The sequence below is a fragment of the Rhinolophus sinicus genome, chromosome 3 (genome assembly GCF_057876585.1).
Source record: "Rhinolophus sinicus isolate RSI-liver-muscle chromosome 3, RSI-T2T, whole genome shotgun sequence".
In the NCBI taxonomy this organism is placed as follows: domain Eukaryota; kingdom Metazoa; phylum Chordata; class Mammalia; order Chiroptera; family Rhinolophidae; genus Rhinolophus; species Rhinolophus sinicus.
Window position 1 is genome coordinate 137864116 of NC_142503.1, and position 17759 is coordinate 137881874.

Below are 17759 nucleotides of genomic sequence, written 5' to 3' on the forward strand. Positions count from 1 at the left end.
AAGTTACTCATTAGCAAGCATCAACATGCAATTCTCATCAACTCTAGGGGAGAGTTCAACCTGGATTAGTAACTGGAATACATAGCGTAGACATTGTCACAGGAAGTTCTCCCATACGTCTAACTTAAATCCTTCCTGCCACAATTGAAGCCCATTTCCTCTCATTCTGACTGTGGTGGGAGAAGGAATCAGCTGTTCACCATCACCTTCTTAAGACCCATTACCTACTTGACCAAGGCAATCAGATTCCTCCTCAGCCTCCTCCAGGGAACAGTGACCTGGCCTGCTCAGGCAGCTGCTCAGAGTTGGCACCTGTCCCTGGTTTCTTTCTCTGTGTATAAGAGTATTTGAAATACAGCACTTCCTGGTCCAGGCCTGACCCTTCCTTCCAGGGAGCCTGCAGGGGACCACAGCCTGTCAGAGTAACCCCACTCCCAAGTTCCTAGGGCTGCAGAGAAGGAGAGGTGTGACCCCACCCCCTATCTCTTGCTTGCTTCAAGTCCTGGGTGGCACCTGGGATCAGAGATCAGAGGTTGTGTGAAGAAATGAGGAGAGGTCAGAGTTTCTTCCTGAGTTGCTCAGTGGAGGAAGGTGAAGGGCACGTGAAGACCCAGGGACACCAAGGGGTCAGGGATAATGCTTGGCCTAGATGCTAACGGAAGGCCACAGCCAGAAGAAGGGGAGTGAGGGCTGCATGGGAGAGTGGGGCTAGGGGGAGCTTCCCATCTGTGAGAGTTGACAGAGAGATTTTAGGGACAGATGAGCTGTACACTGGGAAGGGGGCAAGAAGAGAGGGCAGTGAAGGCGAGCTCAGCCAGGGCAGAAGATAAATGGGTAAGGAGACTTCTACAGAGGAAAAACCTTGGGGCAGAGAAGCTGGTCCAAGATCTAGGGCCAAGGGGGAACCTGAACCTTTGCTTTCAACTTAGCCCCTGCTCCCCCCCCCCACACCCATCCCCTGTCCTTCAGCACAAGTTGGTAGAAGGTTCTCTTTTGGCCCCATCCCTCTCAGCAATGCCTCTGCCCTATGCCCTCCATTCTTTATCGCTGTAAGCCCCTCTCACAGTCCTTTGTGCCCCGAGGAAACTGGGCAGGAGGCAAGGGCAGGCTGGAGCAAGGCCTGAGCCTGAGGGTCTCCATGCAGAGGCCTCTCTCAACCTTCCCTCCCTTCCCCTGAGCCTCTGTGATCACTGGCTAGGGTGGGGACAGGAAGGAGCTAGGGAAGGGGAAGCTAGGGGCTCTGGGAAAGTTGCCGTGGAGGCTGCCCTAAACTCCGGACTCCTCTGTGGCTGGAAATACCCGCTGCACGGCTCCCGGCCCTCGCTTTCCAGGCACCCCCGGTGTTTTGCAAATGAAGCTGGGGCAGCTGCTGGGTCACCACCAATAAGGGCCTTTGCCTCCAGCCAGCAGGTCTCCACCCTGCCCCTCCTCTGTCTCCTTTCCTCCTGACTAGCACACGGGAGGCTTAGGGAAAGCTTCCTTCCTACACCGTTAAAAGGGGCTTCTCAGGTCAGGGGCCCTCCGCTTCTCCTCTGTTGGGCCCATTGTCTGTGCAGGCCAAAGCTGTTCTCATCGAGAAGAGAGGGCTGGGTCCACACCAGTTATCCCAGCACTACCTGCCCTGGGGCAAAGGAATCAGGGCATGGACTAGCCTAGGCCTCCAGGCTCCCGGGAACCAAAGAAGGAGAAGGTAGGAGGCCTTTCTGATCTCATAAAGCAGTAACTCTAACTCATGTTCAATGGTCTCTCCCTCTCGGACAACCTTTCTTCGGGACATTTGGTTCATCAGGCATGAGCCATCAGTCCAGTGCAGTCTGTGTGCCCTCTTGGTGACTTGGGAAGAGCTGAGCCCCCTGAGTTGCCAGGGGCCTCAATGACCAGGACAGTCGGAAATTGACTTCTTCCTCCTACACACCTCTTCTCTGAAACACCACTATGAAAGACAAGGGGTGTCAACTTGAGATCTACATTTGGCCCTGGCCAAAGGGTCATCTCTGGAAGGCCAAGGCCGTGGGCAATTGGTTCTTCCAAACCTTCATCTCTTCTCCAAACCCCTTCTTAAAGCTCCAGTCTTCTCTCTCCAGTCCAGAACCTTGTCACATCTTCTTCTGACAAAATGCCCTCACACTTGAGGTTTTTCACAGGGCCCATCTCTTTTCTAGGCCCATCTGGCTTTCTTTCTTTCTGTTTTTTCACCCTCTGCTCCTCTTGCCTCATCCTTTATGACTGTCTTCAGGTATCCTTTTTCCCTCCTTTCCTCCTGGAACTCGTTTGCTGTCAGGGACCTTCCCTCTAATCCAAGTCTGCCCCTGGCTGTCAGGATGTTACCTGTGGGAAAGGAAATTGGTTTATTGGGCCCTGCAAATGTATCATTGGGTATAGTCCGTCAGCACCCTCCCAGGTCACTGTCATTATTATCCCCATTGCACAGATGAGAAAACTGATGTGTAGAGATAAGACTTAAATTACAAACCCAAGACCACATGGTTTTGAAGTGTCAAGAGCCCTGTCCACGTAATGCTTATTCAGCAGATTCAATCAGAGGTTGAAAAGAGGCCCCATTCCACCTCAACCCTCCCCTTCTCCATCATGAAGATTCTTCAGAACTCAGTGTCTTTCCGCATCCATCCCCAGGTCCTACCCCTACCTGCTTCTCACAGGGGCTCTCACATCTTATCTTCAGCCACATTCTGCCCGCCCCCACCGTGAAGGCCCCCATCTTCCTCTCTCCTCCACCCGCCTCAGGCCTGTCCTATGAGGAACCCGCTCCGTCCCGCGGGAAAGACCCAGAGCAGGCAGTTCCTTGTAGTGACTCCAGAGAGAGGCGAACGAGGCCCCGCGAGGCGCCGCCTGCCGAGCGGGAATCCCGGCCCTAACCGCTGGCGCCCTCGAGGGGAGGGGCGAGGGCGGAGGTGGTTCTGCGGCGGCATCTGTCCCAGGCGGGCGGGAAGCTGCTGCATTAAATTGTAAAATCGATTTATTGACCGGCAGGTGCGAGCAGCGGCAGATGGAGAGTAGCGCTGCCGGGGCGCATCTGCGGGGAGCGGCGGCATCGATCCTGGCCCCCCTCCGAAACCCGTCCGTCCCGGTCCTTTCTCTTAGGCTCGCTCCCAATTGCAGGGCCAAGGTCCGCGGAACTGCGGCGCCTAAGCGGCTAGGGTAGCTTGGCTCGCTCCTCCTCCCCCCTCGTGGCCTCGGGGTCCCGGCTGCGCCCCCGCGGCTGGCAGGCCCTGCCAGCCCCACTGCCCCAGTTGGCACGCGGCGGGCCGGGCTGACGCGTGGCAGCGCCCTGCGGCAGATGAGGCACGCGCCGGCCTCATTTCAATGTGAATGGATCGAATGGAGCAGCCATGTGGCAGCAACAGTTTGCAAATCTCCCCGCCTTCTGTGCAGCTCCCCGCCCGCCGCTCCCTGCACGTGGCCCCTTCTCCGCAGCGACCGCAGTGGCGCCCCTCAAGGCTCAAGTGCCCCGCCCAAGCGAGGCTAACTCCCCGGCCTGTGGCCTGACGGGTGGGGACTGTGGCCCGGCCCCCACTGTGCTCCTACCTGGCTGCGGTTTGCCCCGCGGAGAACGCCGTCCCGGGGATGTGGGGGAGGGGTGCGCCTCCTACCCTGGGGAGGGCGTGTAGTCTTTCCATAGGGGGAGGGATCCCGAGGCTCTATGCGGTCTTTGTCGCACCCCAAAATCCAAGGGTCAGTTTGGGGCATGGCTGGAAGGCAACCTTGGCGCTTCCAGTCCCAGGTGCGGGTTCTGCCAGCTGGGGGGCTGTTTGCAGCCAATAAGTGGAGAAGACGGCAGAAGCAGAAGACCCGCTGGGGCAGAGGCTGTGAGCCTTGCGTGAAGCCAGGTCTCCACCCTGCTCAGCTCCAGACTCTGGGCAGTGTTTCTGTTGCCGGTCGGAGGTGAGGAGCCCTGGACCCTCAGAGGGCCCACAGTCAGTCTGGGGGAGCCCAGGTCGGTGGGGGCGAGCGTCTGCATAGCGGCAGGGTCAGCAGACGTCCACGTGGGTCCAACCCCACTGTGGTTTGCACCCTCCGATTGCCTCACAGCCTCCTGCTCCTGGGAGCCCCTAGGACGTGTGTTGGGTTCTTCTGTCTGCAAGTCGCGAGTGGGAGAAAAAGGGAGGAGCCCCAGATGCCGAGCCCTAGCATTTCGGTTCCCTATCCACAGCCCGGCCCTCTCCTGCTCAGCAAATGGGGCAAAGCTGGACCCCAGCAGACTGGAGTGGTAGTGGGTACTCGGGGTGGAGGGCTGCGTCCTAGCAGGATAATGAACTTCAAATAGGTGCTTCATAAATGCCTTTTGATAGTGATGCCTTTCCTCTTCAGGTCAGAGGGATTCCTAGGTCTCTGGGATCCCTTGCATTTCGGGTCTCTGAGGATAAAGATAATACTCACTTTTGTTTGGTCCTTGGCTGTTTGCAAAGTGCTTTGTGTCATATTAGTCCGGATGTTTATAAGGGGTAGAGAGTTCCAGATCTACCAGTATTGAGCAAAATACCTCCTGTGGGACTGGATGTCTCCCTTGAGTCAGGCAAATGCTAGTGCCAGAAAAGAACCCAATTTTTATGAACCCTCAGGCCAGGATTTTGGGGGAAGCTCACAAACTAGGTAGGGCTGGATGTCAGCTCAGAGTGAAGGGCACTCTTTGGCACCCTAGGCATGTCTAGGAGGGACCCGTAGAGTATGGGTGGAGAGAAGATGGGAAACCCACTTATCAGTTTCGTTGGGAGGCAAGCCCTGGGCTCCTCTTCCCTGGGGCCTGGGGACTCCGCCTGCCTATAACCTACATTGACTCTGGAGTGCAGCCTGGGCCCATCTGCCGGCCCCCGCCCCACCTCGGTTCCCCACGCCAACCCGCTCGCGCCAGATGGTGGCTGGGAGGGGTGGCCGTGCGTGGGGGACCCCGGAGCCCATCTCTTCACCTCGCCCCTCCCCCATCCCACGCTCCCAACCTCTTGTTTCTCATCCTGCCCTCCTCCCAATCCTCCACCACCACCCCAAGTCAAAAAATCAGACCATACTCGGCATAGGCAGCTGCTGGGCTCCGCTCTGCGCCTTCCCCCCAGCCTCCCCCGGGCCCGCGCCGCGTCCCTACTCCCCCCGCGCAGATCTTATCGCCCGACGACAGCCATCGCAGTGCGGGCAGGCTGACAGCTGAAGCCACAGGGCCCCCGCCGCCCTCAGCGTCGCAGAGAGAGACCTCTCCCGCACCCCCGAGACTGGGAGAAGCCGGCCCTCCCCGGTCTAAGGCCTCCGGGGACACGCCAGGTTCCGGGAAAGCAGCTGCACTGCCACAGCTCTGAGAAGTGGGGCCACCGGAGGAGCCGCGAAGGCGAGACGGGTGAAACCGCAAGAAACTCAAATGAGTCCGTGCGCATCCAGTTCTACTCTACATCTCCCTCTATGAGGAGGGGACCCAGGTGTGCCCGGCCTCAGCCCTTCACCTTGACTCTCCAGTGGCTTGAGCCAACTCTGGAGCCTGGAGAGTTCCTCCCTGCCCCAACGAAGCGACAGGACGCGGGAGGGGACTTGAGGCTGCTGGGTTGGGGATAGATGGTGGGCTCTGGAGCAGAAGCTGAACCCAGGTGAGGGGAAGCGCTGGAGGTGACCCTCATCACCATACAGCTGACGCTCCCCTCCTCTCCTACCTCGGGGACCACGCCCTCTTTCCCCATCTCCGCGACCACGCGTCTTGGGGCTGGCACTCGCAGAGCTCTGGCGGGGTGCAGAAGGGAGCAGGCACGCGCTGGACACGCCCCCTGCAACCAGGGCGGGAGACGCCCACCAGGTGGAGGGAGGGAGCCCCTCAGTCCTAGACGCTTGGCCCCTCTCCTTGCCCCCAGTGGCTACAGAGAGATTAATGCGTCCGCTGGCTTCCCTGCGGCGCCGGAGACGCGTGTTGGGTGGGCGTTCACAGGTTGAGGGCCGACCAGGCTAGGGTTCGCGAAGCTCTGTGAAGAAGATCCGAGTCCTTTGGCGCTGGTTTCGCTTTCCGGACATAAGTTCTTTTTACCTGCTCGAGGGCTGCAGGTAACAAGCGCTGGCTATGGACGCACCGCCCACGGGGACTCCCCAGTGTCTCCACCCCCACGACCATCCCGGAACCACTCGTTCACCTCCCGCCCCATCCCCCCTGCCCCGCCCCTCCTATTCTCCTGCTGCCCTGATCTCCGCGCGAAACCCCACGATTGCGGAGAACTGGTCATCTCGGCACGCGCAGAGCTGGGGGACCCAGGGGCTGAAAGCAGCACTGAGGGGCGGGGACCTGTGCCTGACTGGTTGGCGGGGAGGGGGGGTGGCGGGGGCGGAGGCCCCCTCCCGGCGACGCTAGGGCTGTAGCAGCTAGAGGCCGGGAGGGGAGGGGAGAGTGACCATGAGTCTGAGTGACAGGCAGCGAGGACAGGAGCCAATATATATAAGGAAGGCTCCCGAGCGCGCAGGTTTCAGTAGCGGCGCTGAGCGCAGGCTGAGAACACGAGGCCAAGAGCCGCAGCTCAAGCCGCCTCCAGTGCACTGTACCCAGGCACTAGCCGGCTTGCAGTCCCAGGATTAGCCCGAGGACACTTCCTAAGCGCGGCCGCCGCCCAGCCGCCCTCACCTGGATTACCTACCACGGCAATTTGAGTGGAGCTAGCGAGAAGGCGAAGCGGGAGGAAAGCCACGAGCGGCGCCTGGCTTTTCAGAGACTCCTCCGGCGGGTGGACACACGGCGAAGCGGCGTCCCGAACTGAGCCAGCTTCAGGGCGGGCGGGTGGAGAGAGCGACGCTCCAGGGAATGGCAGCCGCGTCCCGTAGCGCCTCTGTTTGGGCGCTACTGTTGCTGGTGGCACTTTGGCAGCAGGTAATGTCCCGCGCCCCCTCCGCCCCTCCCGCCGCTCTCTGGGCCTGAACCCCGCGTTCGCCGAGCTGACGGCTCCCCTCCCTCCTTCCCTCGTCCCTGTGCAATAGCGCGCGACGGGCTCCGGAGTCTTCCAGCTGCATCTGCAGGAGTTTGCCAACGAGCGCGGTGTACTGGCCAGCGGGCGGCCGTGCGAATCCGGCTGCCGGACCTTCTTTCGCGTCTGCCTTAAGCACTTCCAGGCGGTCGTCTCACCCGGGCCCTGCACCTTCGGCAGCGTCTCCACACCTGTGTTGGGCACCAACTCCTTCGCGGTCGGGGACGACAGTAGCGGCGGGGGACGCAACCCTCTCCAATTGCCTTTCAATTTCACCTGGCCGGTGAGCACAGCCTGGGCGCATTGGGAGGTCACGAAAGCCGAGAGAAGGCGGCTCCCTGGGACCAAAGCCTTCTCCCCAGACTTCCTCGCTCCAAAACAAAACAGCAAAACAAAACAAAACAAAACAAAAAAGGATCTCTTCCGATCCTTTCTTTCCGACTCTCTCATGAGAGGGACCTCATCCTCGGAAAGGCTCTCACCAGTCTCCCTCTTCCCAGTTCTACGCCCTTTCTTCTCTCAGCTCTTGGGATACTATTTTCATCACCTACCACCCCGGCGCGTCCCCCACCTCCGGATGGCTCTCGCGTACATTCCCCCATCCTTCAACCCTCGTCTACCCGGGGTTCTCCTCTCGCCTTCCCTGCTCGCGCGCGATGCTGCACGCAGACTCGTTGTGTTGACCCGGGCGCAGTAACTGTATCCTGCAATTAGATTAATTAAACAGGCTGCCGCAAGGCATCCCCACCTCCCCCCTGATCATCTCTCTATCTCTGTCTTCCCCCGCCCCCTCCTTTCGCTTCCCAGGGTACCTTCTCACTCATCATCGAAGCTTGGCACGCGCCGGGAGACGACCTGCGGCCAGGTGAGTAGCTCTCTCCACCGCCACAGGGGGGCGACACAGCTCAGCGCCGAAAGAGTTAACCCGTAATAAATAATAGGCGGGGGAAGTGCGGGGTGGGGGGTGGGGTGCAGGACGCGTAGTTGGGCCCGGAGCTGCGCCCCGCGCTGGACGCTCGGATTCCGCCCGCTGCCTGGACTCTGAGCACAATTGCGTTTCCTGCGGGTTATTTTTGGCGTGGGAACGTGGGGAGCACGGCGGTGAGAAAAGGCCGAAGCTGCCAGCGCCGCTGACGGGCCCCTTCCTGTATTTTACACCTTTCGCGAATTCCGCTCCTTTGGAAAGGGAATAATGGCTTTGGGATGTTGTTCTGACACAGAGGAAAAGGATATTTCAGCAGCACAACAATTCTCACTTTGAAAAGGAAAAAGAAAAGCATTACCCATCTCTGAGGGCAGAACCCCTGAATGGGCACCAGAGGACCCCTTGCTCCCGGGGTCTTCCCCAGCATAGAGAGCTGTTCTTTTTTTCATTTTTTTATTCTGTGTTTTTGGTGTGTTTTTTTCCATTTTGACCTCTTTTCCTCTTTCCCCTGCCTATCTGCCTCCAGAACTCTGGGATATCTTAACATCCTTCTATTGTCCCCCTTTTGAATGGTATCAGGCCACTTGCAGATGCACACACACAGGGAAGCTAAGCAATGGGACCCTTGGGTTCCTCTGGCCTGTGCTTGCTGGCAGGGGGTAATCTGAACAACTGGTTTGATCCATCAGTTGTTGGCACCCTCCGGGATTCGCTGCCTTTCCTTGACCTGGCCCTCTGCCCCTTCAGAGGCCATGCCACCGAACGCACTCATCAGCAAGATCACCATCCAGGGCTCCCTAGCTGTGGGCCAGAACTGGTTACTGGATGAGCAGACCGGCCCTCTCCCAACAAGACTGCGCTATTCTTACCGGGTCATCTGCAGTGACAACTACTATGGGGACAGCTGCTCACGCCTGTGCAAGAAGCGCAATGACCACTTCGGCCACTACGTGTGCCAGCCAGATGGCAGCCTGTCCTGCCTGCCCGGCTGGACTGGGGAGTACTGCGAACAGCGTAAGCAGCCAAGCTCCCTCCTTCCGTCTGCCTTGGGGTTGATGGGGGTGGTGGTGGTGGGCCCTGAGCAAAAGCAAAAAAAAAGAAAAAGTGGCAAAGGTGGCATCTTCTCACCACAGCCTGCTTCCCTCACAGCGCATGTCTGGGCTGCCCACTGGCTGGGCCTTAGGAACAGCTGGAGATGCTTAAGACAGTTTGGGCTCAGACCTGTTTCCTTGGTGCCCCTCCCCATTGTGCCAAAGCCCACAAGGACCCTGTTATTGCATTCCATTTAGCCTGGATTCTCCTTCCTTGTGCCTCTATTTTCCTTTAAGACACCCATGGCTCCTCTGGGAGGCCAGGAGTGGGAAGTGAACCCAGGAGAGCGGGGGCCACCCCCAGGGCCAAGAGAGGACAAATAGGGCTTCAGAGTTGTTGGTTTCCCAGCCTCACTCAGCCCTGTTTTCTTTCCTCAGCTGTTTGTCTTTCTGGTTGTCATGAACAGAATGGCTACTGCAGCAAGCCAGCAGAGTGCATGTAAGTAAGGGACCGGAAGTGGTAGGGGGCTCATCCCCTAGCCAGGCCCTCAGCTCACCCTCAGCCTCTCTTGTTCCACAGCTGCCGTCCAGGCTGGCAGGGCCGCCTATGCAATGAATGCATCCCCCACAATGGCTGTCGCCATGGCACCTGCAGTACCCCCTGGCAATGTACCTGTGATGAGGGCTGGGGAGGCCTATTCTGTGACCAAGGTGAGTCAGGGGAAAGAGGCTGCAAAGGGGATGGGAGAGATGAGCAAGGAGTGGGAGCCAGAATTATCACCTGTACCCTTCTTACTTGGTGACTACTGAGCAGGCTTTCCCATTATCCTTCAAGGAGCTTGGGACTTTCAAGGGTCTTTACAACTAGCCTAGAATACGATGGTGGGTCCTTCTTCCTCAGGTGCTGGGGAGGCAGGGTGGCTGCAGAAGCCAGGAGGGTGACAAGTTGGCAGCCTGGAGATTGCACTCATATTATAAATTCCAGTAAAGCCAAAGAGAGAGGGATGCCGAGCTCAGTTCCTCTTTCTACCTCAGTTACCTATTAACCCCCTAAGTGTTTGCTTACCTGCCGGGGCTGTTTGAGCAGCTCTCCCCTAAACAGCTGTCTGGTGGGGTGTGCCCACCAGCTGCCTAGAGGCTGTGTGAGCTAGGCCTCTGGGTGGAGTGACATCTAACTGACTTCTCCATGTGGACAGAAACAGCCTCCCTGTTCATTCCTAGTTGCACTTGCCAGGCAGCTGCCTGAGTCCACACTGTGTCTTCCTGGTGTTTGACGAGGCTGGTCACTCTCCTGGCTATACCGGGGTCTGCCAGCCCCCAGTGTGGGGGAGGGCGCTTTTATCTCCTTCATTCTGGGAGCCAGCTGCAGCATGTGCCTCCCATTTTCAGGGTCAAATGGAGTGGCTGCTGCCATGGAAACACCAGCACAAGCCTGGATAGGGTGGGCAGGGGCTTGCCAGGATAGAAAGAACTTGCCTAGGCTCTGACTCGCTGGCAACAAGGGGCTTGGAATTCAGCCCCTGTATTCTTTGTGCTTGTGTGTTGCTTTCTCCCCTCCCCCCACACACACCTGGTCCCTGCCCATTCTCTTTCCTCTGCCCACATTTGCTCCCAGGTGACACAGTCATCTACTCATCATATGCAAACACAGCCCTCACGGTCCCTATATTTGCTCTGTCTGGTTTTCCCTCCCTGTCCTTCCCAAATAAGGAAACAAATATTTATACTTTGAAATGCCCTCATAACGAATTCCCCTTTTCAAAATACCTGGTCCCTACCTATAGTGGCTCTCACCTCCTCTCTACCATTTCTTCCTGTTAAAGTGTTATCCCTCCTTCCAGGGTTACTCAGCTGCCCCTCTTCCACGAAGCCTTTTCTGACTTCCTTCTCAACACGTAGCCTTGCCATCCACTCCTCTTCCTTACCTTCATTCTACCCTGCCTGCCTGTGTTTGTGAGCTTCCCGGGCAGGCAGTTAGTTGTTCATCTGTATTTTTCAACTTTGATTTGCTGCACTGGTCAGATGTGATTCAAGGTGCTTCATATACATGATTTCACTGGGGGAGGAGGAAGGGTGTTGGGCCTGGAGGACTGTGTTGAGGCGTCTGGGCCAAACATGGGCAGTGAACTTGCACTACAAGGAGTCTGAAGATGGGGACAATTCTCGCTCTGCTCAGCTGGTTGGTTCCTGTCTCTGCAGACCTCAACTATTGCACCCACCACTCCCCATGCAAGAATGGGGCAACGTGCTCCAACAGTGGGCAGCGGAGCTACACCTGCACTTGTCGCCCCGGCTACACTGGTGTGGACTGTGAGCTGAAGCTCAGCGAGTGTGACAGCAACCCCTGTCGCAATGGAGGCAGCTGTAAGGTGAGGTCCAGACCAGCAAAGGCAGGCAGAGATCTGGTTAGATGGTGTCTTATTGTCCCCACCCCAGGTGGCCCATGGATATGCAGCCATGGGCAAGCATTGTGGGTGGTTGGGGCCTAACCCCCAGCCATGCAATCCTGCCACCCAGGGTCTGACTTTGGCCCCTTTCTGGTCTCTCTCCAGGACAAAGAGGATGGCTACCACTGCCTGTGTCCCCCAGGCTACTATGGCACACACTGCGAACATAGCACCTTGAGCTGTGCCGACTCCCCTTGCTTCAATGGGGGATCCTGCCATGAGCGCAACCAGGGGGCCAGCTATGCTTGCGAATGCCCCCCCAACTTCACTGGCTCTAACTGCGAGAAGAAAGTGGACAGGTGTACCAGTAACCCATGTGCCAATGGTGCGTCTTGTTGCCTTACTAACCTGGTATAACAGCCCTGGGGACAAGAGAGCCTTCTGGAGAGGGAGGTCAGGAGAGGAGAGAGGCCTTGCCTGTAACTCTGGGCAGGATGCGATGGGTCCCCATCTATTCTGGATGGTGAAGAGCTTGCTTGATCAGCTGCGTGGCTCTGAAAGAGGAGCAGGTTGGCAGTGGGTGCCCCCTCTGTGGCTCCCATTCCTATTCCCATGTCAGAGCTATGAGCTGCTGTGGTGGCCTCTGACCCTCCCCAGGACGTCCTGGGCTGGAGAGAGGGACGTTGGAGGCCTTGTGTCCCTCCTTGAGGGAGGCTGGTGCGGTCAGAGCTCTGCTCCTGAAGGCCTCGCATTGCCCCACGGCCATGTGGAGCCTGGTATGGCACAAGGCATCTAGAATGTTCAGCATCTTTTGGGATGCAAACCATGCTGGTTGTCTTCGTCTCCTTGGCCTCCTGGTGACCCACCTTGAGGCAGGCGAACAGCACCATGCAAGAGAGGAGCCTCAGGGGTTGGAGAGGGGTTAGAAGGGCTGAGAAGGCGTCTGCTCTCTGGCTAATCACTTAGTTAACTCCCTTGGAACCAGTTTCTTTATCACTGAATGGGAAATATACGTGTCCGCTGTCTTGCATGTGGTTTCAAAGATTAAATGAAACAATGATAATTACATTTATTTGAGCATTTACTGTATGTGCTCCTGCCCTCATGCATCATTTCCTCTAACCCTCAGAGATCTCCTATGGAGGGGATAGCATTGTACTCCAATTTAACAAATGAGGAAACTGAGGCTTAGAAATAAGGTAAAGCAACAGGTGTCAAATCCCCAGCTAGAGACAGCTGAGATTCAAACCCAAGCAAATCTGTCTGATTCTACTGTAAAGCTCTGTGCGATGCTAGTAATTTTTATACATGAGCCCACAGAGGCGTAGTGACCAGGGTCACCTCAACGCCAGGTCTCCTGACTCTTCGTGCAGTGCGCTTTGTAGTGGGACCGGTAAATGCTGGCTGCATTCATGGAGGCGTAAGGACCTGAGTTTAAGGACCTGAGCTTGTTCCTGGGATGGAGCACTCACCCTCTGCACCAGAGGAGTTCCCAGGCCATTGCTGACTTGTGCCCTGTGTGTACCCACAGGGGGCCAGTGCCTGAATCGAGGTCCAAACCGCATATGCCGCTGCCGTCCTGGATTCACAGGCACCCACTGTGAACTCCACATCAGCGACTGTGCCCGCAACCCTTGTGCCCATGGCGGCACCTGCCATGACCTGGAGAATGGGCTTGTGTGCACCTGCCCTGCTGGCTTCTCTGGCCGTCGTTGTGAGGTGCGGACGCCCAGTGACGCCTGTGCCTCGGGACCCTGCTTCAATGGGGCCACCTGCTACACTGGCCTCTCCCCGGAAAATTACGTCTGCAACTGCCCCTATGGCTTTGTGGGCAGCCGCTGCAAATTCCCTGCGAGCATGCCACCCAGCTTCCCCTGGGTGGCTGTCTCCCTGGGTGTGGGGCTGGTGGTGGTGTTGGTGCTGCTGGGCATGGTGGCAGTGGCTGTGCGGCAGCTGCGGCTTCGGCGGCCGGACGACGGCAGCAGGGAGGCTATGAACAACGTGTCGGACTTCCAGAAGGACAACCTCATCCCCGCTGCCCAGCTCAAGAACACAAACCAGAAGAAGGAGCTAGAAGTGGACTGTGGCCTGGACAAGTCCAACTGTGGCAAACAGCAGAACCACACATTGGACTATAATCTGGCCCCAGGGCCCCTGGGGCGGGGGGCCCTGCTGGGGAAGTATTCCCACAGCGACAAGACCTTAGGGGAGAAGGCGCCACTGCGGTTACACAGGTGAGCAGCACCCGGAGGCCCAGGGCCGGGCCACAGACCCGTGTGCTACTGCTGGGGCTGCCCCCGGGCAAGCTACTGCTTTTAAGCAAGTGAGGTTTTGCTACTGATCTTCCAATAGGATTTCTGCCAGGGTTTTTTTTTTTTTGTCCCTCATTCATTCATTCACAAATGTCAAGTGTCCACACTATGCCATTCCACGGCATGGCTTGCCTCTAATGGTAATGCTGGATTTGCCAGGCCTGAGACCCTCTGGGAAGGGTGGGGTCCTATGGCTCTCTTAGGGACCTATTCCTAACTGCCGCCCAGGCTAGCACTGGGCATCCCCAGTCCCTGCGTCTCCCCCAGAGCCACTTGTGCCAGTGCCCTTTGGCTCTCCAGGGTCCAGTTAGTGATCCCACCCTCCCCCAGCCCTCTCCCCATCCCTCCCTCAGCGACCTGTCTTGTGTTCCCTCAGTGAAAAGCCAGAGTGTCGGATATCAGCGATATGCTCCCCCAGGGACTCTGTGTACCAGTCTGTGTGTTTGATATCAGAGGAGAGAAACGAATGTATCATTGCCACAGAGGTGAGTGCTGGGCTCACCTGCCCTCCCAGCATGTCCCCTCCTACCTTTCGGGAATGGGAAAGTGGCCTGGTTACTCTTGGCCCCAGGGGCCACTCTGAGGTGGGTCAGGACCCTTCCTGGGCAGGCCAAGTTCATTGGCTCTCGGGTCCCTGCTGGCCTTGTTGCCGCAGAGGGTGTGAAACAGGAGCTGTGCTGGTGAGCCGGGCCTGGTCTCTTCCTGCTGTGTTAGTGCCGGGCTGGGCGGCTGTGGCACCTGGCCAGCTCCCAGGCACTGCTTCCCAGCTGCTGGTGGGTGACCATGGTCACCTTGTGCCCCTCCTGCCCCTTCTCCCTGGCTTTGTCCCCTGGCGCACCTTATGAGCACAGACTCCCAGGCGTGTGTGTGTGGGCTGACGACCGGGGAGGGCTGCCCTACTTTCCCTTCATCCCACCTGCCCCATTATCTTCTCCCAGGAAGGCCCAGGGCAGCCATGGAGGGGGGGCTTGTACCCCAAGGTAACCCACTAACCTACTCTCCACATGCTCCCCAGGTATAAGGCAGGAGCTCCCAGGACATCCCAGCTTTGCCCAGCAGCTAGACCTTCCTTCTGCATTGTTTACATTGCATCCTGGATGGGACATTTTTAATATGCAACGTGCTGCTCTCAGGAGGAAGAGGGAATGGCATGAACTGGACAGACTGTGAACTTGCCAAGAGATGCAGTACCTTCCACACTTTCGGGTGTCTATCTGGCATCAGATTGGCCGCCACACCAGCCAGGGAAACAGAGGAGAGGAGAGGTGCCACTTGGACCTGCCTTGCCAGCGGTGGCCTTCAGAGGGTTCTTTTGGGGCTCTGGCCTATTTTCCAGAGGAAGTGGCCATGGCCCTGTGGGGCCTGGAGCTGCTGTGGCCTCCACTGGCATCTGTGTTTCCAAAAGTGCCTTTGGCCCAGGCTCCACATTGACAGCTGGGTCCAAATCAGAGAGGAGAGAGGAGGCCAGTAAGGGCAGGGCCATCTGTGGGTGAGGAAACCACTGGGTGCGGCTCTTGGCAGGAGTTGCCCTGCAGGTGAGGTAAGCGCCCAAAGCAGGAGGAGCACTTTCTGCCCCAGGCCTCCAACTACTGCATGTGGGTCTTGCTCATGACACAACCCAGCCTCTCCTCGCCCAGGCCCTCTGGGCAAGGATGTTGGTAAGCCTTACCTGGCTTCCACAGCCTGCAGCCTTGGGTATCTCTGGGCTCCTGTGAGCAGACAGGTAGAGGGCCAGCCAGGGGTGCCAGGCCTAAGTGGGGAGCTCAGGGCAGTGATGTTGGAAATTCCAGTGAGAGAGAAATGGGGTGTTGTCATCACCTAGGCCCATTCCTATGGCCCTGAGCCTGGGCTCTGCCCATGCCCACTACTGCCCCCAGCTGATCTTCAGAAATCAATAATATGAGTTTTTATTTTGTTTGTTTTTTGTAGTTTATTTTGGAGTCTAGTATTTCGATAATTTAAGAATCTGAAGCACTGACCTTTCTACATTTTATAACATTATTTTGTATATAATGTGTATTTATAATATGGAACAGATGTGTACAGGAATTTATTACTTCTTGGGTTCTGTCTTTGTGATGGCTGCGTAGGAATCCTCTCCCTGTCCTCTCTGACGCCCCTTCTCATATTGATGCCAGCTGTTCCACAAGGACCCCTGGGACCTGTGCATGCACTTGGGCTTGGCCTCTGTGCTCCAGGCTCTTGTCCACTTCCAGTCCTTGGGGAGCCTGGCCTCGCCCATCTAGTCCTCAGCCTCGGCCAGCCTTCCCTGCCTCATAGTTGGAGGCTGGCTGTGGCTCCCCATTCCCCTTCTGCTCCCACCATTCCTTGGGGGATACGCCCCCTGGCCTGAATCTACCCCCCTTTTCTCTCCTCAAGTCTGACAAAGCTTGTGGGCTCCTGAGTCAACTTGGGGGATACAGAAATTTGGGAGATGGGGACAATCATGCCTGTTTTCCTCTTTTCAAAAGATTCTCTTGTTGGAGAATGGCGTCTCTGAACCATGATGATACCTGGGTCCTTCCTCCTGCCAATTTTAGATGGGCTGGCACCCTACTCTCTTTTCAGCCCCAGTAGGGCACTGGTCTTCAGAGCAGGGGATTTGCCTTGGGTTTGTTCTCCTTGCAGCTGGGTACCTGGTTTGCCCAGAGCTGCCCGAGTTTATTGAAGATGGAAGGGAGGGGAGGAGGGGGCGATGGCCTTCCCTGTGTCCAGGTTTCTCTGGCCGAGGCACTAATGAGGGAGTTTCCAGTCTCAGCTTCATGCCTTGCTTCCTCTAAGGTGAAAGATGGTCCTAAGCTGCCACAGTCCTCTCTCTCAAGCCACAGACATAACCCATGGAGAGCAAATGATGAAAAGGAAAAAAAAAAAAAAGCCATTGACAAAAAGCTGAGTGGAAGCTCCCAGCTCTCAGCCTGTCCACAGTAAGGCAAAATAGACTCACCAGATGCTCCCAGTGGAGTCCAGATATGCAGTGCTACTTGCCACCTTTTTCCTCTTTCTCCCTGACACACAGCTTGCCCGCCCCTGATCTGGGTGCTTATCGCAGAGACATGGAAGCCAGAGACCTAGGCTCATCACACTCCCTGCACACACGGGCTCCACGTCTTGCTCATTCCTCCCTGTTCCCCTTGCTGCACACACAGGGTATCAAACAGGAAAGCATTCAGGGAACTGTTCCCACAGCCTGAGCCGGCAGCAGGGGGAAGAACAACACGACCTCACTCTTCCTGCCCAAAATGAAACAGGAAAGCAGCTCCCGGGCCCTGGGGGGGTGGGGGGAACTGGGTTGGGACACGAAGGCGAGATGACGAGGCTCCCATGTGGGGACAGGTAGGACACCCGCAGGCCTGCACGTCCATGGCACCAGGCCGTGCTGGACTGCACGCGCAGCCAGCCTCTCAGGGAAGAGCCCTGGAGAGGAGCTGGCTGGCGAAACACACTCATCGGCTCTAATACCCTAGACAGAGAATGGGATTCATGTGTGGACTTGGTCTGGGCAGCTCCAACCTGTGGCTCATGCCAGGCTCCACCGCTAGTGACATGGCAGAAGCTGGACAAGGCACTTGGGTGTGAACAGGACATAGTTGAAGCCCTCCTCTCCCCAGGATTTCCAGGAGGTCACTCCCTGAGGGTCCAGCCCCTTCTCATAGGTAAGGTCCCCAAGACTTTTCTGACAGTGTCCAGGTGCACAGGTGAGGTCCCAGGCATGGCAGAAACAAGGCCAGGTGATAGCTCTAGACTCACTGAAGTGTTTTCCATGGCTTAGCAAATGCCCACGTGTAATCCGTATGGGTATTTCACAAGAGAAGTCAGAGTTCAGCACTTAACAGCCTGTAGGCAGTGTGTACTGCCTACAGGGTAAGTCTGACCCCACCGTGACCTCCATCCAGCTCTGAAGACAGCTGCTTTTCCAGGGCCCACTGGCTGGGAACCACCTGGATATCACTGTGGGGAGGTGAGTCACAGAGAGGCTGTAAAGAAGGAAGGAATGCCTTTATCCTGCTTGCTCAACTGGGGTCTCCTCTGCTGCCTCAGGGCCACAGTCAACTGGCTAGGGTGTAGGAAAAAAGGACAGTGTCTCCTACCTCCCCCCAATCCAGGCTAGACAAGGCCACCAAACGTAGGTCGTATGGATGCTCCACCCACGACGGGGACCCGCAGGC

General features: G+C 57.3%; 1 protein-coding gene across 1 annotated transcript; it reads left to right on the top strand.

The window, feature by feature from the left end:
• Nucleotides 1-6448: 6448 nt before the first annotated feature.
• Nucleotides 6449-15646, top strand: DLL4 (delta like canonical Notch ligand 4). Its single transcript, XM_019725458.3, has 11 exons — nt 6449-6844; nt 6952-7221; nt 7746-7803; nt 8611-8877; nt 9333-9393; nt 9475-9605; nt 11094-11263; nt 11447-11666; nt 12813-13515; nt 13970-14078; nt 14609-15646. Exons 1-11 carry the CDS (start codon nt 6779-6781, stop codon nt 14612-14614), a joined length of 2061 nt encoding a protein of 686 aa, XP_019581017.1. The 5' UTR covers nt 6449-6778; the 3' UTR covers nt 14615-15646.
• Nucleotides 15647-17759: the final 2113 nt, after the last annotated feature.